This window comes from Malassezia sympodialis, genomic scaffold, assembly GCF_000349305.1.
Source record: "Malassezia sympodialis ATCC 42132 genomic scaffold, msy_sf_10, whole genome shotgun sequence".
NCBI lineage: Eukaryota > Fungi > Basidiomycota > Malasseziomycetes > Malasseziales > Malasseziaceae > Malassezia > Malassezia sympodialis.
The window spans coordinates 317,274-338,328 of NW_017387808.1; the positions used below are offsets into that span (position 1 = coordinate 317,274).

The 21,055-nt window shown below is 63.8% G+C and overlaps 9 protein-coding genes across 9 annotated transcripts; 5 read left to right on the top strand and 4 right to left on the bottom strand.

Annotated features, from left to right (window-relative positions):
* Positions 1-45: 45 nt before the first annotated feature.
* On the bottom strand, positions 46-1,651 carry MSY001_2292 (uncharacterized protein; the record flags this gene model as incomplete). Its single annotated transcript, XM_018884136.1, has 2 exons — positions 46-75; positions 101-1,651. The coding sequence occupies 2 exons, from the start codon at positions 1,649-1,651 to the stop codon at positions 46-48; spliced, it is 1,581 nt and encodes a 526-aa protein (XP_018740826.1).
* Positions 1,652-1,720: 69 nt separating this feature from the next.
* Positions 1,721-2,910, top strand: MSY001_2293 (uncharacterized protein; the record flags this gene model as incomplete). Its single annotated transcript, XM_018884137.1, has 2 exons — positions 1,721-1,984; positions 2,008-2,910. 2 exons carry the CDS (start codon positions 1,721-1,723, stop codon positions 2,908-2,910), a joined length of 1,167 nt encoding a protein of 388 aa, XP_018740827.1.
* Positions 2,911-3,002: 92 nt separating this feature from the next.
* On the bottom strand, positions 3,003-4,592 carry MSY001_2294 (uncharacterized protein; the record flags this gene model as incomplete). Its single annotated transcript, XM_018884138.1, has 1 exon — positions 3,003-4,592. One exon carries the CDS (start codon positions 4,590-4,592, stop codon positions 3,003-3,005), a length of 1,590 nt encoding a protein of 529 aa, XP_018740828.1.
* A 147-nt stretch (positions 4,593-4,739) lies between these two features.
* Positions 4,740-5,588, top strand: MSY001_2295 (uncharacterized protein; the record flags this gene model as incomplete). The annotated part of the gene is made up of 1 exon (XM_018884139.1): positions 4,740-5,588. One exon carries the CDS (start codon positions 4,740-4,742, stop codon positions 5,586-5,588), a length of 849 nt encoding a protein of 282 aa, XP_018740829.1.
* Positions 5,589-5,660: 72 nt separating this feature from the next.
* On the top strand, positions 5,661-7,743 carry MSY001_2296 (uncharacterized protein; the record flags this gene model as incomplete). Its single annotated transcript, XM_018884140.1, has 2 exons — positions 5,661-7,704; positions 7,730-7,743. The coding sequence occupies 2 exons, from the start codon at positions 5,661-5,663 to the stop codon at positions 7,741-7,743; spliced, it is 2,058 nt and encodes a 685-aa protein (XP_018740830.1).
* Positions 7,744-7,786: 43 nt separating this feature from the next.
* Positions 7,787-11,356, bottom strand: MSY001_2297 (uncharacterized protein; the record flags this gene model as incomplete). Its single annotated transcript, XM_018884141.1, has 1 exon — positions 7,787-11,356. The coding sequence occupies one exon, from the start codon at positions 11,354-11,356 to the stop codon at positions 7,787-7,789; it is 3,570 nt and encodes a 1,189-aa protein (XP_018740831.1).
* Positions 11,357-11,478: 122 nt separating this feature from the next.
* On the top strand, positions 11,479-12,135 carry MSY001_2298 (uncharacterized protein; the record flags this gene model as incomplete). The annotated part of the gene is made up of 1 exon (XM_018884143.1): positions 11,479-12,135. One exon carries the CDS (start codon positions 11,479-11,481, stop codon positions 12,133-12,135), a length of 657 nt encoding a protein of 218 aa, XP_018740832.1.
* A 1,003-nt stretch (positions 12,136-13,138) lies between these two features.
* Positions 13,139-17,077, bottom strand: MSY001_2299 (uncharacterized protein; the record flags this gene model as incomplete). Its single annotated transcript, XM_018884144.1, has 1 exon — positions 13,139-17,077. The coding sequence occupies one exon, from the start codon at positions 17,075-17,077 to the stop codon at positions 13,139-13,141; it is 3,939 nt and encodes a 1,312-aa protein (XP_018740833.1).
* A 1,126-nt stretch (positions 17,078-18,203) lies between these two features.
* MSY001_2300 (uncharacterized protein) lies at positions 18,204-20,355 on the top strand (the record flags this gene model as incomplete). Its single annotated transcript, XM_018884145.1, has 2 exons — positions 18,204-19,941; positions 20,258-20,355. 2 exons carry the CDS (start codon positions 18,204-18,206, stop codon positions 20,353-20,355), a joined length of 1,836 nt encoding a protein of 611 aa, XP_018740834.1.
* Positions 20,356-21,055: the final 700 nt, after the last annotated feature.

The following is a 21,055-nucleotide window of genomic DNA, read 5'->3' on the forward strand; positions in this document are numbered from 1 at the left end:
GGCGTGTCGGCGGCGCAGCGAGCTCGCCTTGCGCCTGGGCGCTCGCTACGCAGCAGAGCACACGCACCTGGTTGGCTACCTCTTGCAGGCGAGCGACGACCTTGCCGTTGCCGGGGACGAAGCGCATCTCGTCGTATACGAGCCCGTGCTCCGCGCAGAACGGCACCACGTACCGGTCGCGCGCCTCGCGCAGGTTGTGCCGCGGCAGGCGTGGAAAGAGGTGGTGGGCGACTTGCATATGGAGGCCGCCGTGCACAAAGTCGAGCGACGGCGGGCATTGGACGTCCATCGTCGTGCGGATCTGCCGCGCAGCAAAGCACTCCGCGGGGCCGAGATCCGTGGTGTCCTGCGCAAAGTGGGAGAGCACAATCTGTACATGCAGGGGGCTCGTCACCACGTGCGACACGAGCAGGTACGCGAGGCGCAGGGGCCACGACGGCAGTGGCGCGAGCACCGCATGCACAAACGTGTACCAAAACACGACGAGACCGGTCACCTCCAGCGCGAGCCAGCGGTCGCGGCGCGCACGCAGCAGGAGGAACGAGTACGATAGCGCATACAGGTTGAAACGCGCAACGGCCATGATCGCAAAGTACAGCTTGTGCTGGTGCCGCAGGAAGAAGCGCGCAGCAGCGTCAAACGGCATCACGCGGCGGTAGTACGACGACCACAGCCCCTGCGGCTCGTTCTTCCCCGGCCGCGCCTTGCGCGGCAGGAACCGCGGGCTTATGGCAAAGATGGGCATGTGCTGAATGTCCGGATCGTGCTCGGGGTGGTTCGTCACCAGGTGGTGCACATCGTGGTTGTCGCACCACCACAGCAGCGACAGACCGCCCACGAACGAGGCAACGATTATACCCATCAGCTTGTCGACCCAGTGAATGTGCGTAATGCCCGTGTGGCCCGCGTCGTGCGCGAAGAATGCGACCTGGTGCCACATCGCGCCCAACGACACGGCGCTCAGCAGGTACGCCAGGACGGAGAGTGCGCCTGTCGTGTGCTGCCCAGCGCGGTACAAAGCGTACGCGCCGAGAGCAAACGCGCAGTACCGCGCCAGCTCACGCATATAGTGGCGCGGATGCAGCTTGTACAGACCATCCGCGCGGAGCTGCGCATGCATTTTTTCAAACGCGGCCGAGAGACGCGGCTGCTCCTCGAGCCGGACGCCCGTGGGCGGCGGCTCGAGCATGTCGACAGGCAGGGGGAATGCGCGCACACGTGCATCCACCGGCTTGTTCGCAGCTGCCGCACACGCCTCCCACGCCGCCAGCTGCGCGTGCGGGTGGTCCAGCACGCCATTGCGGTAGCCGAGCTGGATGGGCGGCATGAGGGGGCGGAACACACGCCCCCGTGCGAGATCCGTCGCGTCCTCCTCCGCCAGCTGTGCAATCGCAAAGCGGCGCATCATGCGGATCGTCTCGTCGCTGTGGTATACCTCGATCTCGTCCTTCGCGTCACGCCCCACAAAGTGCAGAATCGCCGTGTCACCACCGGGATGCACATGGATCCAGTGGTCCAGTTTGTAGACAAGGCGGCGGTGCACGACAAGCACCTCGCCATTGGCAATACGCTCAGCGAGCTGCGCACGCGTGAGCACACGGCGCGGAAGCTCCACGGCGCCAGCGTCTCGCCCAACACTCGCCCCTGGCATGGTGGCGTGAGGCGAGTGTCACGTGAATGTGGCCCTCGACTTGCGCCCGCACGGGCGCTGCGCTCCCGGATGGCCCCTGCCGCACATGCCTCGCTGGCTACGGGCGTGCCTGTGTACGCGTTAGCCTGCATCGATGAGGACCACGTCGTCTATGTTGGCGGTGGCGGCGCCGGCCGCTCTGGTGTTGCCAATGTAGTGGTACGTTGTGCTGCTAACGTGCAGAGCGTTGCGCAGCTCGAGGCACAGGACGCTGTGCCGTCGATCCGCGCCGTTGGGACACTCGCCCTGAGCTCCCAGGAGGATGCGCCCATGTGCGTCGATGTCGATGCCTCGGTACGTTGCGCCACTGACCGTAGCGCGCCCACATTGTGTGTGGCATCAATGCGCCTGGAGCGCAGATGCAGGCGGGGACGAACGACCATGTGCGTGTGTATACGTACGAGGCACGGGACGGGCAGGTGCGCGTGCAGCCGAAGACGGCGGCGCCGTCACTCGCTCTAAAGGACCCGGAGCACTACCAGAAGACGTGCACGCTCTCGCCAGACGGCCGGCTGCTGGCTGTCGCGAGCACCGATGGGCAGGTGCAGCTGCACCGCTATCCATCGCTGGAGCCGGTATTCTCGCCACACACGGGCGTGCTCTCGCTCGGCGAAGAGGTGTACGGCACCGACTTTTCCCACGACAGCAAGCTGCTGGCTGTGACGCTGGCATCGCGCATCGTCCTCCTCTCGACCACGCCACGCACAGTCGACGGCACGACGCCGTCGTTCCTCCCGCGCATCGTGCAAACGATCGCGCAGCCCCAAATCGGATCGGGCCTCCAAGGCACGTTCCGCGTGGCGCGCTTTGGCCGCGGCCCGATCTACGAGGGCGCTCGGACGCATGCCCTGTATGCCCTGCTCCATGCGCCGGCGACGAAAGGCAGCAAGGCGCGCCCTAGCTATGTGGCCATGTGGGACACGGAAACGTGGTCTCTGCGGAGCTCGCGCGCCGTGTCGCAGCGCCCAGCCACAGTCCTGGCTGTGAGTCCCAACGGACGCCTCCTCGCCGTGGGCGCGTCGGACTTGAACCTCACGGTCCTGCGCGCTCTTACCCTGCAGCCGCTGCTCCAGGTCCGCCACGCGCACGACTTTCCGCCGACGTGCCTGGCATTCTCGCCACGCTCGGGCGTGCTCATTAGCGGAAGCGCCGATGCGACGCTGCGTATGACTGTCCTGCCCCCCAACTTGGTGCCCTCGAACTGTATGTGGATATACTGACGCTAGTGATTTCCGACGAGATCATTTTTGCGGCCTTCTTCGTCGTCGTCCTCCTGATGGCCCTGCTGATCCCCTACTTCGTGCACGAGTAGCTACGCAAACCATTCTCGCCATAGCCGTTCCTCATATGTGTCGTCGCGCGATGCGTCCGCGCCGTCCATCGCCTCGTCGGCGCCGTCGACCTCGGTCGGCGAGTCGGGCGACTCGGCTCGCGGGCTCGCCGCTTCGGCTCGCTCGCAGGTCGTCACGGCAGGTGGACTCGGCGAGCCCTGCGCAAACTCGTACGGCACAAGCGTGCGGAACGCGCCCAGCTGCGTTGGGTGTGCGTCGCCCTCACCGTCACTGTGTGCTGTGACAAACGAGTCGGTCTCATACGAGTCAGAGAGCGAGCTGGCACTGGTCTCGCTCGCTTCGTCGAATGTCTCGGCAACGCGCTCGCGCCCACTGTGCAAAAGGCCAGGCGTGTGCGACGGCGGGCGATGCAGCCAGGCCACGGGCGGGTCCATCACGGCACGGATCTGCGCCATGGTATCCAGCAGATCGCGGTTGAGGCCTAGGGGACCCGTGGGCGGCGCCTCTTCCTCCTCCGTTGCAGACGCCTCCATAGGCGGCAGGCAGCCACGCCGCGCTACGGCGGCCCAGATGGCTGCCTCGTCAATGCTCGAGTGCGGATGGCTGCGCTCAGCCACGGTGATCACGTCGTACAAGAGCGGCACGAGGAATGCATACAGCTCGTGCGCGAGACCCGCAAAGGTCGCGTAAGGCACACTCTGCCCCGGCTCATGCTGGCGCTCGAGCGCGGGCATCGACAGCACTTCGTGCAAGTCATGGCGCAGCGGCGGGCAGCACTGTGCATCCATCCACACGACGGAGCGATCGAGCGGGAGCGGCGCGTCCCAATCCGTAACAGCATGTGCAGGATCGCTCCACGCGATGAACTCTCGGTCCAAGAGCTGGCGAAGCACTCGCTGCACATCGGCACGGTCCGAGAGCGGCGGCACAGGGTACTGCCGCGCCCAAGCGACGTACGCCTCCGTCATGTCGACAGGCCCATCGTCCAGAGTGTCTGTGCGCTTGGATAGCTTCAAAAGGCGCCCTAGGACACTATAGAGCGTCTCTGAGCTGTCTGTGCTGCGCCCCTGGCGCAGGGCTGCTGGGCGGGCGTGGTAGAGGAACCACGCGATGTGGAACACCTGCTCAGCCACAGAGATGGGCTGCGACGACGGCTCAGCGCGCGGATCGACGCGCTGTGCTAGGATCTGTGCATGTGCGTCTTCCCATTGCACCCACGCGTCGGAAAGCTCCCGGGCCGCAGGGCATATCGACAGAGTCCGGTGGCGCCGCGCCTCGCGAGACAGCTCGTGGCGCTCCGCGCGCTTCACGCGGCGCACCTGCTGGTCAAAAGCGCGGATCGCCCTCGTGACGTCAATCAGAGATTTGGTGTGCACGTCCTGGGCCACCAAATCTGGCCGCTGGCGCGAGTGCCGGCCCAACGCGCGGAAGAAGCGCACGCGCTCGTCGGGCGTCCATGCAGCCCACCAGGCCCACGCTGGATCGGTGGGGCATCTCATGTGTGATATACGCTGCATCTTCCACACATGACGAATGTACAAGTGTCGGTATCGCTCGAGCGAGGCGGACGTCGGCGCCCGCGCCGCCGCGCCGCCGCGCGGATCGTCCATCGCTCACGCCAGGTAGGTGTGGAGGTTCGCCAGGGGCGCCATGGCAGCGCCCGAGGATGAGGCGCCTAGTACCGAGGCGCAGATCGCGACGAACCGCGCGCTAGGTGTGTAGGCCCTACTCATGCAGCGCGTAAGCATCTGCGCGCAATGGCCGCGCAGCACGCTCCGCGTGCGGGCCCCACGACCGTGCGGGACGCCACACCGTCCGCGTCTCGTGCGCCCGCTGCGCCGCTGCAGCGCGACAAGGGTCTGGGCGACTATATTGAGTTTGATCTGACGCGGCTCCAAAACTCCAAGGGTGGTTTCCTGGTCGAAGATACCGGTGATGACGCGCTGCAGGCGCTCGAGGAGCAGCGCAAGGAGCGCGAGCGCGAGAAGCAGCGCTTGCGCGATCAAATGGAGCCCGGGATCAGCCTCGATCCGACGACGCGGCCCGTGTGCGAGATGTGCCAGTCGCCGGACATTCTATATGACCCGTTCCTGCGCGTGTTCAATGTGCGCGTGTGTCGTGCGTGTGAGCGCGCGCACCCCGAGCGGTACAGCCTGCTCACTAAGACGGAAGTGAAAGAGGTACGCAGCTATGACTCACGGAAGGACTACCTGCTCACGGACGGTGCGTGCCGGTGGCTGACCGCAGCGGAGCTCGCTGATGGCGAACTGCTCCCCCACCTCTTGAAGAAAAATCCGCACAAGTCGACATACAGCAACATGATGCTTTTTCTACGGTGCCAAGTCGAGCAATTTGCGTTTTCCGACGCCAAGTGGCAGTCCCCCGAAGGACTCGATGCCGAGTACCAGCGGCGCACGGCCGACAAGGCGCGGAAACGCACGCGCAAGTTCCAGCAGGGCCTCGACCGGTTACGAAAACGCACGATCCGCGACAATCTATGGCAGCAGCGGCGCGATGCCGAGCATGTGCACGAGTGGACCGACGCGGGCCCCAACCGGCAGCAGTGCCGCGCGTGTGGGCAGCGCATCATGGTCGAGGAGCTATAGGTGACTTAGTCAGCATGTCCACGCCGCGGGCGCGCGGCGCGTAGCTTGACCGCCGGCGCCGCGCAGCGTGCGATGGGCGACCTGAAGCCAGACGCGAGTGCGCCGACGCTGCGTGATGGTGCGACGCCTGAGGAGGGGCGGAGCGCGTCTCCCAAAAAGAACGGCCGCGCGTCTACGACGCCCCAGCTCGTGCTGGACATGCCCTTGGCCGAGGCGGAGGCACTCGCGACGTTCGAAGAGATCCCTGACCCTGTGTACCAGACGTCTCGCATGGGGCGTACGCGCGGGCAGGACGACCCCATGTGTGATTGCTCGCCCGAATACGGCCCGTCGATGGCCTGTACGGACGAGTCGGGGTGCATTAACCGTCTCACACAGGTCGAGTGTCTCCCTGGCGTGTGCCGCTGCGGCGACCAATGTGCGAACCAGCGGTTCCAAAAGCACCAGTATGCGCTTGTGGACATTGTGAAGACGCCCTCCAAGGGCTTTGGCCTGCGCGCCAGGGCGCCGCTCGCCAAGGACGACTTTGTGTATGAGTACATTGGCGAGGTCATTAACCACGATACGTTCCTGCGCCGCATGGCCCAGTACAAGAACGAGAACATCGTGCACTTTTACTTTATGATGCTGCAGCGCGATGAGTATATCGATGCGACCAAGCGGGGCGGGCGCGGACGCCTCATTAACCACAGCTGCAACCCGAACTGCTACGTGAGCAAGTGGCATGTCGGCCGGCACGTCCGCATGGGCATCTTTGCAAAGCGCGCCATCCTCGCGGGCGAGGAGCTGACGTTTAACTACAATGCCGACCGTTACGGCAACGACCCCCAGCCCTGCTACTGCGGCGAGCCCAACTGTGTTGGCACGATCGGCGGGCGCACACAGACCGATGTCGTGACGATGGACGAGCGCTTTATTGCTGCGCTCGACATTGCAGACCAGGTCGCTGAGCTGCGCGCATCGCTGCCGCGCAACAAGCGCCACAAGATTCTCGACGATGACTTCCACCCGACGCTGCACGCCATCGACTCGGTCGACGACTGCGCACGAGTCATGACGGCCGTGCGCGACGCCACGACCAACCGCAAGATGATCCACATGCTGCTCACGCGCATTCAGATGACCGACAGTGTGCCCGTGCTCAAGACGCTCGTGAAGCTGCATGGCTTCGTCGTCATGGCCGGCCTCCTCGACGAGTGGTCCGACGACGCAGAGCTTGTACACCTCGTTCTCGCATGCCTGGCGCAGTGGCCCCTGCTCGCACGCGACAAGGTCGTTGATTCAGGCGTGGAAACCCAGGTGCATGCGATGGCCGAGGGCAAGGCCGGGCCGAACCAGGCGCTGGCCCAGTCCCTGCTCGACCGCTGGGCCGAGCTTCCGTCGACGTTCCGCATCGCACGCCGCGACCATGACGTGTCGGAGGACGACATCGATCTCGCGGCGCTGCGGCGCGCCGCCACCAACGACGCAGCGGCGAGGACCGACGAGCCAGAGCCTAGCGACGACTTGCGCCGCTCGCTCGTGGCGTACCGCGAGAAAGACAGCGCCGCGCCGGTGCCCGCCCCGGAGCCGCGCGCCCGCCCCGCCGACGAGAAAAAGAACCCTGCCAAGCCACGCCCCAGCCTCTCTGTGGAAGATATCATCCGGCAGGCAAATGCAGAGAACGAAGCGCAGCAGCGCGCACGCGAGGAGGCGGAGGCGGAGGCCAAGCGCGCCGAAGAGGCACGCGCGGAAGAGGCGCGGCGCGCGGCGACACGCGCCTCCAAGAAGCATCGCGCCGAGGCGGGCGATGCGCGGACGGGCCGCGCCGAGAAGCGCGCCAAGTCCGCGCCGGTGGATTTGGGTGCCGTGGAGCGGCAACTTGCCAAGCTCGTGAGTGCGTTGGTGGTGAAGCAGCTATCCAAGGTGCGCGACGAGCTGGACCGCGACCGGTTTAAGAAATATGCCAAGGACTTAACGAATGTATTGTGCGACAAGGAAAAGCGCAACCCCAAGGCGTGGCCACCGCGCCTGGCCAACGGCGAAGTAGGCCTCGAGGAACTGAGCGACGAGAAGCGCAGAAAAATGAAAATGTTTGCGCACGAGTACATCAAGAAACTCGTGCGCCACCGACGCAGTGCAGGGTCCGGCGACACGAGCAGGGACACGTCCCTGATGCTGGATACCAGTGTCGATCCGCCCAGCGAGTCTCCGTAGGGCTAGCGGACCACCAGTGTGCCCCGCGCTTGTAGCACAAACGGCCGCACCAAACGGTTGAACCCCACGGCTGCGGTCATCTCGCCTTTGAGCGCGGCGCGGGCCGCGAGCGCCGGCGATGCCGACGACGGCGGCGGCGGCGGCACACTGGCCAGGACCTGCTGCAGAATGTGCTCGGCGGCGGGCATGTACGCGGCACGCACGCGCGCTTCCTCCGACGGCGACATAGGCGGCAGTGCCACGGCGGCGCAATGCTGAGCAAGGAACGACAGGAACGTCTCGGAGCCACCGAGTGCCGTGGCCTGCACGCGGCCCAGCGAGATCTTGCGGATGGCCAGGAGCGTCGGCGTGAGCATCGACATGTGCAGCGGACGGAGCAGCAAGCTCTGCAGGAGATCACACACCACCGCGTCGATGCTCGTCTGGACCGTGCTGCTCGCAGCCGTCGGCGCCAGCGTCGCAAGCGCCTCGGCCAAAAACCCAAGACCCTGCGCCACCGCGCTGGCCGCTGCCTCGGTGAGCGAGTCCGCTGACGCCATAACAAAGACGGCCGCACGCAGCACAGCCTGCAGCGGACTCAGCTCAATGCCTTTGGGGACGATCACATTCGCACGCAGGTCGTCCGTGGCAAACGGCGGCGGGAGCAAGGGCGCCGCGCCGGTCGCCGCAGCGAGCAGCGGCTCGCGCGCAACGATCAGCAGCGCATGCACCGTGTCGCACAGACTCTCCCGCACGCTCGCCACGCTCAGCACCTCCAGGTTCAGCATCGGAAGTACATGCGCGAGCGCCGCAAGACCCATGGCGCTCGGCGACAGGGAGACTGACGCGGCCTCCGCAGGCACAGTGCCTCCCGCTTGGACCCACTCGTGGAGGAGCGCCAGATAGTGGCTGAGCAGCTCCTCGCCCGTAGCATCGGGGCCCTGCGTGGGAGGAACCGAAGCTAGGGTTGGGTATACGGCGTCCAGAAGCCCACGCACGCCCGCACACGCGCGTGGCAGTAACTCCGCAAGAGCCTCTAGCTCCGGCAGCGCGCGCACCATGGCGCGTACAGCACGCAGCGCCGCCATCAGGACATCGGCATGCTGCGCCTGCGCCTGTACGAGACCCACAATGGCCGGCAGCTGGGAAAAGAGGTGCACATGCACGGGCCCGCTCGTCTGTGGATCGGACGCCTCGGCGAGCGCCTGCCAGAGCCCAAGCGCCGCTGCTACCGTGGCGGGGGGCGCATGCTGTGCGGCCTCCAGTCGCGCTTGCGCACTCTGCACGACCATGGGAAAGTACTCGTCGCGCACCTGCGCGGCACGCACGACCGGGCCATCGCGCGCTGCGTCAATGCAGCGCACGAGCGCACGCACTAGGGGCCCTTGCGCCGCTTCCGGCAGCTCCTCCAGGCGTCCGAGCGTGTCCTGCACAAGCGCATGCACCGCTGGCTTGCCGAGCCACACGCGCATCGCGCTTGACGAATGTGCGAGCGCGTCCCAGACAAGGGCAAGAGCACTGAGCACATCCGCCTCGGAGCGCCACGTCCGAGAAATCGTTGCCATACACGGCGCCAGCTCGTCAAGGACATGCTCTTCTAGGGTATTGCCAACGTCATTGCCAGCCTGGCGCATCAGGTACGTCGGGATCCAGCGCGCCGTAAACCACAGGGCCGATGCCATGGTCTGAGGACTCGCTGGTGTAGGTGTCTCGGGGCCGTGCGGCGCCAGCGCCTGAACGAGCGCCAGGAATGTGTGGATGAGCCCGTGGAGCGCAGTGTGTGTGGCGGGCGATGCACTCTGCACGGCTTCCGGTACCATGACTTCTTCGCCGCACGGTGCATCGGCCAGCACATGACCGCCCAGCAGAGCAAGCCAGTGCCACTGCTCCCATATGGCAGGCGCCGTAGCCGCCGTAGGCGCTGGTGGCGCAGCTGCAGCGAGCGACGACAGGGCAGTGTCCAGGCATGTGCGCGCCAGGGCCGCATACACCGTGAGTTGCTCATCATACAGATCCACATCACGCTCCTGCTCGTCGCCGTGCTCGTCGACGTCGCGCTCAGCAACCAGGGCGGCCGCTTTGAGGCGCCCCTGTTGGTACGGCGTCACCACATGCGTACTGACGTACTCCAATACGGCCGAGGCGTCCGTGCCGTGCAGCGCGATCAGCAGGCGGCGCCACAGCCCCAGCGCCTCTTCCAAGGCAGCCTCGCTCGCTGCACCAATCTCGGCGTCGTCGGAGAGGGGCACGAGCTCAAATGCGACGTGGAAGCAGGTGGCTGTGACGCGCGCGAGCGCCTCAAGGAGTGTCTCGGGCGCCACAGCCTGCTCCAGCAGCACGCGGCCGCTGGCGCCGTCGAGGAGAGACGTGTACGCATGCGTCATGTGTTGCAGTGCCGCGACATGCTCTTCATCTGCGTGCGTTAGGCGAGGTGCGAGCGCTTCCATCTGCATGTGCATCTCGTGCAGAAGTGCGGCGCGCTGCGCGGTCCATGTGCTCGTGCTGGGATCGCCGGTGTGCAGCTCATAGGTAGCCACATGCAGAAAGGCCTCGTGCATCGCCTGGGCGACCTGCTGGGCGCTGAACGCATGCGCCGGCACTTCGCGCGCCATCGATGTGGCAAGACGTGCCACGTCGCCCAAAAAGAGCGGTACGTCCGCATGACACAGTATGGGGCTCAGTGCACGAGAGACACGGCGTGTGCTTGCGGGTGTCTCTCCAGCGCTGTTCTGCTGCAATGCCTCCCACAGCTGCTCGGCGGTGCGGGAAGTCAGCTCGGCGTCCTTAGCCACAGAGGGGACGGGCACACTGCGCCATGCGAGTACAGCCGATATCGCCTGGGCAGCGAGTGCCCAGAGATAGAACAGACCGCTGGAGATCTGCGAGCCCGCCGCTTGTCGCACATGGTCCGTGGTCTGGTGCAATGCGTGCCAGAGGGGCTGCAAGAGAAGCGGCCATATTTTTGCTTCCATCAGTGCATGGCACCACATATGCTCATCACAAGTCAGCCCGAGACGACTGCCTGCTTCAGACGTGTCTGTAGGTCGATCCTCGGCGAGGACCGACGCCAAGCCCAGGCCGACGACCATGCACGCCTCGTCCGCGTTCAGTAGGTCGGCCATGTGCTGTCCGAGAGAGAGCAGGGGCGATGGATCAGCGCGGGCATGCTGACCACCGGCACGCTGCGACAGCATCACAATGACGCGAAGATGCCGCGAGCGGACGTAGGCAGGCCAAGTATGTCCGCTAAGCCACGCGCGCGCGCGCACGACAGCTACATGCAGCAGCCACTCGCGCATATCAACGAGCGATCGTACTTGACGCGCACCATCTTCCACAGAAAGAAGGGGCATGGCTTGAAGGATCGCACCGAGTGTATGGAACTGGACGGCCTCGTCCTGCGAGTGTGCCAGGATGAAGCAGGTATCGTCGATCACGTGGGGCGAGTCAGCCAGAGACAGCAGCATGGACGTGGCCTGATCGATATCCTTCTGTTGGGAGGCGCCGAGTTTCGCGCATGCATCTTGCACGCCCTGGAGCACCTGGTCCAGACGCGCATCGCGCTGCACCAGCGAGGCCGCCGCGGTCGCCATGAAGAAGACGTGCTGGTGGAGGCGCTGACAAATAGGTCGGCGCTCGCTTACGTTGTGGCAAAAAGTCCGACGGACATTCGGTCCGTGCTCGGGAACAAGCAGTGTTTCTCCCACCGACTATCATGTTTGCTTTTGTGTCGCGCCGTACTGCTGTGAACGCCACCCGCCTGGGTGTCCGTGCCAAGCACACTCTCCCTGAGCTGCCTTACTCGTACGGTGCGCTCGAGCCTGCGATCTCGGGCCACATCATGGAGGTGCACCACGGCAAGCACCACCAGACGTATGTGAACAACCTGAACAAGGCCCAGGCCGACCTCGCCGACGCCGGCAGCCGTGGCGACCTGGTTGCCGAGATGGCCGCTATGAACGCCGTCAAGTTCAACGGCGGTGGTCACCTGAACCACTCGCTGTTCTGGGAGAACCTCGCCCCCCAGAGCCAGGGTGGCGGTCAGCTCGACAGCGGTAGCCTGCGCACGGCTATCGAGCAGGACTTTGGCAGCGTCGACTCGATGAAGGAGAAGTTCATCGCGGCGCTCGCTGGTATCCAGGGCAGTGGCTGGGGCTGGCTCGCCTACAACAAGACGAACGGCAAGCTCGACATTGTCACCACGGCCAACCAGGACGTGCTTATCTCGCATGTGCCGCTGCTCACGATCGACGCGTGGGAGCACTCGTTCTACCTGCAGTACAAGAACGACAAGGCCACGTACTTTAAGAAGATCTGGGATGTGATCAACTTTGAGACGGCCGAGAAGCGTCTCAATGCGGTGAAGAACTAGATAGACTCTTTTTATACACGTTGCTTTTTACGCCGAGTGGAAATCACCGGAGTGTGTGTTTGCGTAGCCGGTACGCTGTGGTGAGCCAGGTCGCACGTACCGGAGGAGGCGCTGCCCAGGGCGCAGTCGGATCACATGGGGCTCCGACGCACGCGCTATGGAGCGCGCGTCCGCGTCGACTTCCACAGAGCCCTCGATGAGGTCCTCGTCTGCATCACTCGTGTCTTCCTGCTCAGGCCCATCTGAGACCCTGTCCAAAGCAGCATCGCCGTCCCAGGCCAAATACTCGCTCTCTAGAGGCAGTGGCATGATCGCCGACTGATCGCCAAGGCCCCAGTCCATTTGGAAGGCTGCATTTGCATCGCGTAGCCGCCGGCGCTCTAACCGCAGCGCCGGCGAGTGCATAGGGATTAGGTCGTCGTCCACCTCCGCCCGGAACGAGCTCTCCCGAGAGCGCTGCCGCTTCCGCAGTCTTGCTTCCTCATTCTCGAGAATCTCATAAAACCATTTCAATCTACATTAGCAGCTTCACATACCGGATCGCCGGTGTTTCCTCGAACATGGGTCGTCTCATCGCGCCAGCAACGTGTTGCGCACAGATGGGTTGGGCCACCGTCGTGCGGCGCGTATTATGACATAATTCCTATTTACCTGGGGCACCGTCCCCCCGAAGATGGGCCATGCGTTGCTGGTTGCGCTTCGAGAGGACCCGGATAGTGCGCTCTTTTTCGAGGTCCGTCATCTCCTGCCAGTTGGGCACACGTGAAAGGGTCTGCAGTGAGTGAATGCAACGTACGCCATCGCTGTTGACCTGTGTGTTAGCGGACGCGCACGTACCACAATTGGTCCCAGCGTGTCAAACTTGATCGTGTTGGACGTGTGCACATCGAGCTGTGCACTCTGTGGCGACGATGCCGTGCTGGCATCAGGCAACGCGAGAGGCGTCGACGCCGAGTCGCCGTCCTTCGACATGATCGTGGGTGGAGGAAAGATCCGTATCTACCTAGCTGAAGAAATACAGAGAGCGCTTGATCTCCGAGACATCAAAGCCGCCTTTTTTGGGGATGGTGGGAAGCAGGTCCGCGAGATTGTAGAAGCCATTTTCATCTGGCTCCTGGTCGCACTGCGACAGGGACGCTAGGTCCCCGAGCACAGGCTCTGCGTCTTCGGCGCCGGCCTCGACCGCATCGGACTCGGCAGGCTCTTCGGCCCGTGCGCGCGCAACCTTGGCCTTGGTGTACGCTAGCGACGATGCAGGAATCTTGTAGCCCTTGTAGCGCTGCAGGAACTCGTCACGCAGACGTACGAGAATGTCCTGTGAGTGCAAGCGCACAAACGTGTCGCGGATGATGTCGCTCATGGTATCAATATCACACGCATGCGTCCAGTAGCTGTCATGCACACTGGCAAACACAAGGCCAGCCGAGTGGCACTCCAGCGCCGTGAGGAACATGTGTGTCGCATCCAGGGAGTGGATAAAGTTGGGGGGGAAGGCACTAGCCTGCTTCGAGGGGTTCACCTCGTAGTTTTGGTTCGGGTCACGAATGTACACAGACTGCACCGCAGTCGTAATCTGGTGCTTCTTAATTTTGCGGTATGGCTGCACGACAGGCAAACCCAGCGCGCTCGTCCAGATGACCGACGTCATCTGCTCGCGGCCCTCCCGCGTCGAGCTGCTGCGCTTTCCCGCCTTGTCGGTTCGCAGCTGCGCCTGCGCAATGCGCTCCGGCGGAATACTCTTCGCAATCAGGCGCGCACTCACAGTGAGCCAGTCCTGGATCAGGTTCGCACCCGAGAAGAGGTTGCCAATGCAGTCCATAATCACTTTGGCCAGGTACGACGCCGCCGACCACAGCTCTTCGGCCGGTACATCGCCACGGTCCGCAAGCTGGCGCATCACCTGGTTTTTCGCGCCAATGAACGTCACACCGTATACTGTCGTCATGACCGTTTGCTTTACGACCTTGCGGGTGACCTTGCCGCACAGCAGCTGCGCCGTCTCGTCGCCCGCCTCAGCGCGCTTCGATAGCTGCTCAATCACCAGCTCGGCCACACCCGTGTACACATCGGCGGGGCGATCACCGCCACGCAGATTCACTTGCTTGGCGCCTTGTAGATCGCCGCCTAGCGCCGCGTAGTGCTGCAGACCATTGCAGGTGCCGTCCTGGTGCACAGGGAGCTGTGAGGGGAACGCCTCCGGTCCATCGGCATAATTCCACGCCTTGTTCAGTTCAATGCACGTGGCCAGACATTGCCAGGGATCGTCGGCCTGGAGCCACCAGCGCTCGCCCTCGAGCGGACGCGTCGCCGAGTCCTTAACCAGGTCGGCATGGCGCTTAGTAAACTCTTCGCGCTCCGCAAAGCTCGCCTTGTCGTAGCCCCATACATTGGCCAGGTGGATGTGTAGCCAGCGGAGACCCGCCTCGCCGAGCGGCTTGGCCTCGGCGAATTTGAGCAGACCGCGGCAGAGGTCGTTACCGATGTGGTTCAGGTGCGGCGGAATCGGATATGCGCGGCCACGGAAGTCCATGTTATGGGGGAAGTAGAACTTTTCGCCCAAAAAGCTGCGCGCAATCTCCAACTTGTAGTTGATGTCGCATCGCTGCGAGTGGTTTGAGGCGCGGATCGAATTCCATTGCCGCAGGCGCTGCAGATAGATACCCTTCGCTTTGATATCGTCCGGCGGCGGCCGCTCCGGCTCAGGATCAGTCATCTCGGCCGGCGGCAGATCTGCCAGCGCCTCGCCCGAGTTCCACACTTGCAGCACCACATCAAACACCTCACGGTTCACGTTCCACGCCGTGTTGCCTAGCACATCCAGGCCGGCCAGCACGACTTCGAGTCCATTGTTCGCAGATGCAGCACGGAGGTACGAGCTCTGCTCCACCGAGTCCTTGTAGCGCATCGCACTGGTTTTTACGCTGAAGTAACCGCCCGAGTCGTGCGTCAGCCAGGGACGCGGCGGCACAAGCATCGGTAGATGGCGTGGGTGCAGAGTTTCGCGCACCGACTCCTTGTCGAGACGCTGCGAGACGACCTCGTTGAGACGGATCACGCCCAGCTTCTTGCCCTGGATGTACTCATAGGCCGAGTAAAAGGCCGGCTGCTCCTCTTCCCAAAGCTCGCCCTCACGGTCATACGCCTGGCGCTTCACTGTAGCAACGCTCAGCAGCTGATGCACCAGGTAGCTACCGACACGCGCTCGAATGATTTGCGTCCACTTCGGAATGTTGCTCGCAATGTTCTCGTCCTTGCACCGCTCCTGCCACGCCTTGATGTCGCGTCGCATCGCCAGGTTCACAAGGTTGCGCTGACCCAGCATCTGCTGCGCATGCCGTGCCTGAATAAAGATCTCAGGGTGCTTGTTCATCATGACGGCACTGTACTCATTCTCAATAGCCTTTCCGATCGTGATGAGCGCGCGTGTCGTCTTGATGCCGTCTGCCACGCCACTAATGCCCTGCATGCGCATGAGCTCCAGGATCACAATCATCGCCATCTTGGACGGAGGTAAAAGGCACAGGAACGGATACAGCTGCATGTCCATCGAGCTCGCCAGCTGGTGCTTCGTCTGACGGGCCAAACGCTCCATGTCTTTCCGCAGCGTTTCTTCCAGCTTACGGTACCAGTCCCACATCCATGCCTGCAGCGTCTTGGACTGTAGGTGCCCCGCATCGAGACCAAGCTCCTGCAGCTTTTCTGTATCATGCTCGAGGCGCTTGCGTGCGGCCTCCAGGGCCGAGTGCTCGAGCCAGCGCTGCCGCTCGAAGAGGTCTGTGGAGCGGGTACGTGCCTCCTTCATCATCTCCAGGCTCTCTTGAAGAGTGCGCAAGTTAAAAGGTTTGTACAGTGTGTCTGTAGCCTTGTCCTTCTTCATCACCGGGCGCACCTCCGGCGCGTCCGGTGCTGGCTCCGCCGCCGCAGACTCGTCGGCTGTCACTTCGCTCTTGTCCAGGATTTGGGCCACCTGATCAAGCTCCTGTTGCGCGGAAACATCGCCCAGCTTGGCTGCCGCCGCGCGGAAGCCCTTAAGCAGGGCGTATGTATCGGCATTCGTGCCCTGCAGCAGCGACGACGACTCGCTCCCAGCCGCGTTCGCGAGACCATTCTGCCGTACCGTCGATGAGAACACAGAGTCCAATGAGATGCCGAGCTTGCGCGAGCCACGCAATAGCTCCAAAAGGTCAGGGCGGCCACGGGGGTAAATACCCAAGCCCTGGAGCTGCGACACGCCCACGGCCATCGTGGCGATGGTCGATGCATCCGGTCGTGGATCCAGCACAAGGCTTCCGTCTTTCATCATGTCGTCCCACAGTTTCCAGGCGTGACCAACCCATACTTTGCTGTCCTCCGCATCTGGCTCCAATGCCTTGGCAAAGTACGCATGGAGCATGGCATTGTACGACCACAGCTTCAGTGGCGCCATGGGCGTCACATGGTCAGAGCTAGACACATGCCCCTCGTAGAGCTCGCGCAGCCGACCGTGAGACTCGGCGCGCATTTCCTGCATGAGTTTGTGTGCGCGCGATATGAGACCTGTAGATAAACACGCCTGGAACAGGGCAAGTGTCTCGATCGAACGACTGGTGGGGAAGTAGACCTCGTCCGTGTTCGCATGCTCAATGCTTGACGGGGACGTGCCGATGAGCTGCGCCTCCTTCTCGTCCAGCGCGGACGACGCCAGATTGATACCCTTGCGGCGCAGAGCCAGATGGCGATCACGCACATCCATCGGCAAGGGTGTGGGCAGCTGTGTGTATATCTGGGTCTCTGCATACGGCCGGAACGGCGAGTCGGTACTCGTCGGCTCGCGGACCGCACGCGTCGTCGACAGGGCTGCCCACGGCGCCATCTGTGCTTCACGGAGCGCAAACGGCCCTATTTTGCGCCCAATCGTACCCCGATTGCATGATCCACGCAATCTTAGTGCCAATGGCAACATGGTTGGCCGCAGGGGAGAATGCACCGAACCGTGCACGCCAGCTGCGGTGGCAAACTGGGGAGTGCGGAGCAAAAAAAAATCGCGAGGGGCGCGAAGAGTCTTACATAAGAGTCACATGGACACGAGATCGTGTCCCTTCCAACGCGCATGCCGGAAGTGCCTGTGCATGGCAACTTCCGGCGGTACTATGGCATGCGCAGCGCGGGGGCTGCCGCGCGCGCATGTAGTGCCGAGGAGGAAGTATATTTGCCTCGGGATGGCGTTGACGAGCGCGTCAGATGCTTGCTGAGCTGGCTCTCACTGCACGGCGCGGAAGTGCGGCGCATTGAGCGCGTCCTGGATATTGGCTGCAACGCCGCCAAGCCGCTTCTAGAGCTGTGCCAGTTGTTACCCAACTCCCTCATGTATGTGCTGGGCGTCGATATCGATGCAGAACTCGTGGCACAGGCGCGCGCGGCCCTACGCCAGGCGTGGTGTGAGCGACAGCCACGCACGCGGGAGACAACGGTCGCTGCGATGCAGTATTTCCCTGCATGCTTTTCGTCGCTCCTTGACCCGCTCCCATTTGATCCAGTGGGCACTGACACACTACCCGCGCATGTACATTTTGTGCAGGGGGACTGGCCGCGTATGGACCCGGACCCTGAGGGATTCGACCTGGTGCTGTGTTTGGCTGTCAGCAAGTGGATCCACCTGAATCAGGGAGACGACGGCTTATTTCTGTGCCTCTCTCGAATGGCATCGCAGTTGCGGCCAGGGGGGCTTGTGGCATTGGAGATCCAGCCATGGCGGTCGTACGAGCAGGCACGCTCTCTGTCGAAGGAGCTACGTGCCTCACATGCCCGATTGCGCATCCAGCCGGACGACATTGGATGGATTCTCGAGTGCTTAGGCCTGGTATCGCTAGGTTCTATCGGCCATGGGACCGGACACGGTACGCAGACGCTTTTCACACCAGGTTTTCAGCGCGCGCTCACGTTGTTTCAGCGCCCCTTAGAGGCGGCCCATGTGGAGGTTTCATCCAAATTCACATGGCCGTGGGTCGCGAGGCCCCGGCAGAGGGCCGGGCGCCCCAAAAAAATTAGGTCCATAAATTGACGCAGAAACACCCGTGGGCCCTTCCACCATGTACCAAGGGCCTTTGTGTGTTGACGTGTCTCGAAATTACGCGGATGAGATCTGGGACGCAAGTCAGAAGCGCGCTGTTGCTGCGATCGGCGACGCCATTGTAGCAACGCTGCCGGCCAACGAGGCGGCTGACATGCTGGGGCAGCTGCCGCCGGACATGTCTGAGGCGCAGCGTGCGCTCCTGCGCGAGTATGCGCAGATGAAGTTTACGGATGTGCCTGACGCCGTGAACATGATGGCCATGCACCTGGTCGAGACGGTGTCGTTCAAGCTGCGCTACCTTATGGGTGTGCTGCTCAAGTTCTTGTCCACACGTGCTGGATGCCTGGCCTTGACCGGCTCCATCGGACCGGTGTGGGAGCTAGATGCGCGTACCATTGCGCAGGCGCTGATCCGCTGGCGGGACGCGCCGATCGAGCTTCTCCGGCTTGGCCAATTTGGTCTGTGCGGTGTGACCATGATCGTCTTTTACCGCCACATGGAGCGGGCGAATGCGGCGCTCGGCTACCCCACTGGGCCCTCGGACGGCTGGAAGCACCCGCCGGGGGCCGGGCCGCAAGAGCCCAAGCCCCACTATGCCTTTTCCTTCCTGAACGACACACTACCGCGCGAGCGCAGCGACACGCCCGTCGTATGGGAGGCGGATGTGGTGATTGTGGGCTCAGGCTGCGGTGGCGCCGTGGTTGCGGCGTACCTCGCCGAGCGCGGTCTCCGTGTGATCGTGGTGGACAAGGGCCTGTACGTGCGGCCTGAGGACATGCCCATGACCCAGGACTTTGCGATGGAGCAAATGTTCGAGCGCCTGGGCTTTGTGCCGACATCGAACCTCAGCTTGGCCGTGCTGGCCGGCAGCGGCTGGGGCGGCGGCTCGACGATCAACTGGAGCGCGACACTCGAGCCGCGCCACTATGTGCGCCATGCTTGGGCGACGCAGTACGGTGTGCCGTACTTCCGCTCGAGCGAGTTTGCGCAGGACTTGCGGTCGTGTGCGCAGCGGATGGGTACGACAACGCAGATACAGCACAACAAGGCCAATTCGCTGCTGCTCCTGGGCGGGCAGCGCAGTGGCCAGCCAGTGGCGACCGTGCCGCAGAACAATGGCGACACGCTACACTACTGCGGTCAGTGCCACTTTGGGTGCCCGTCCGGCCACAAGCAGAGCACGGTCATGACATGGCTGCGCGACGCTGCCGAGCATGGCGCCCAGTTTGTCGTGCACTGCGACATTGAGCGCGTGCTCGTCGAGGGCGGCCAGGCGACCGGTGTGGTGGGCGCTGTGCGGGGCCAGCGCGTCGTTATCAAAGGCACCAAGGCGGTCGCAGTGTCGGCCGGCAGCATCAACACACCGGCGATCCTGCTGCGCACGCCTGAGCTCAGGGTCAATCGCCAGATAGGCGAGCACCTGCACCTGCACCCTGTGGCCTTCGTGCATGGCTTTTACGAGCAGCCCATTGACCCGTGGAAGGGCCCTATCTTGTCGAGTGTGTCGAATGCAGCCGAGCTCGTGGACCCGAGCGGCTGGGGCGCCAGGATTGAGATTATGGTCTCGGCCCCGTCGCTCTTCTGCGCGCTGCTCCCGTTTGACGGGGCGCTGCAGCACAAAAAAGTGGCCGCACGGTACCGCTACGGCTTCACAATGATTGTCATTGTGCGCGACAGAGATGCTGGCCGCGTCAGACTGGACAAGTACGGCCGCGCCCTGCTTGATTACTCTCTCAGCAAGTTCGACGAGAAGAGTATGCTGGCGGGTGTCCTGCGCGCGACAGAGATCCACGCAAGCGCAGGTGCTAGCATGATCACGACAAGCCAGTTCCAGGCGCCATGGTACGAGGCGCCGCAGTCCGGCCCCAGCGAGCAGCCGGTGGTGCCAGAAACGTGGATGCCAGGGAGCCACAAGTTCGAGACCGTGCCCCCGCAGAGGAGCCTCACCGAGCCGCGCTTCGTCGCGTTCCAGCGGCAGATTGAAAAAATCGGGTTCCAGACTCTGCGCGTCATCCTCGGCTCGGCGCACCAAATGAGCTCCTGCCGCATGGGCGCTCACCCGTCGAGCAGTGCGTGCGATCCACTCGGCCGGGTGCGAGGCGTCGATCGGCTGTGGGTCGCCGACGGCTCGTCGCTCCCGGAAGCGTCGGGAGCGAATCCGATGCTGACCATCCTCGGCACTGCGCGCGGCATCGCGCGGAACATGGCGCGCGAGCTGGGCGTCGCGACGCCGAGCGACCTCGCCACCACGCCCGTAGCCCACCTGTAGACCTCCACTCCGCCTTGCATGCCACCCGCGCGGCCACTGGCGGACGGGGCGAGCCCGTCGCTGGCCCCGCGCGCAGAGCGCGCTGCGGCGTGTGCGCCTACCTCGGTGGTGGCCGCCGTGAGCGATTGTGCTGACGCCGACGTCGACTATGCGCTGCAGCAGGCCGTCAGGGCCCTGCGCGAGCACGTCGGTGGCAAGCAGGTGCACGCCCAGGCGGTCGCGCAAGTAGCCCGGTGGCTCTCGGACGCGGACCTCTCACACACGCAGGCCTCGCGGACCCTTGCGCGGCTCACGTCCCTGTGGACGGGGCGCGTCTCGCCGGCTCTCGCACGGACCCTGCTGGACCTGCTCCTCCCGCCGCTGTGGGTCCCGGGCGAACACGTGGACGCGTGTCTCGGTGTGCTCACACATGTGGCCTGCGTACGTACTGCCTACTGATGAAAGACGTGCCCATCTGCCATGGTGCCGGTGCTGCCGCGCCTCTTGCCGATAGGCGGATCGCCGAACCTATTGGCCCTGTTGGCGTCGCATGCAGCGGCGGTCGTGCCTCTATGGCAGGCTCTCTTTGCGCGGAGCGAGGGACTCTGGGCGATGGCGCG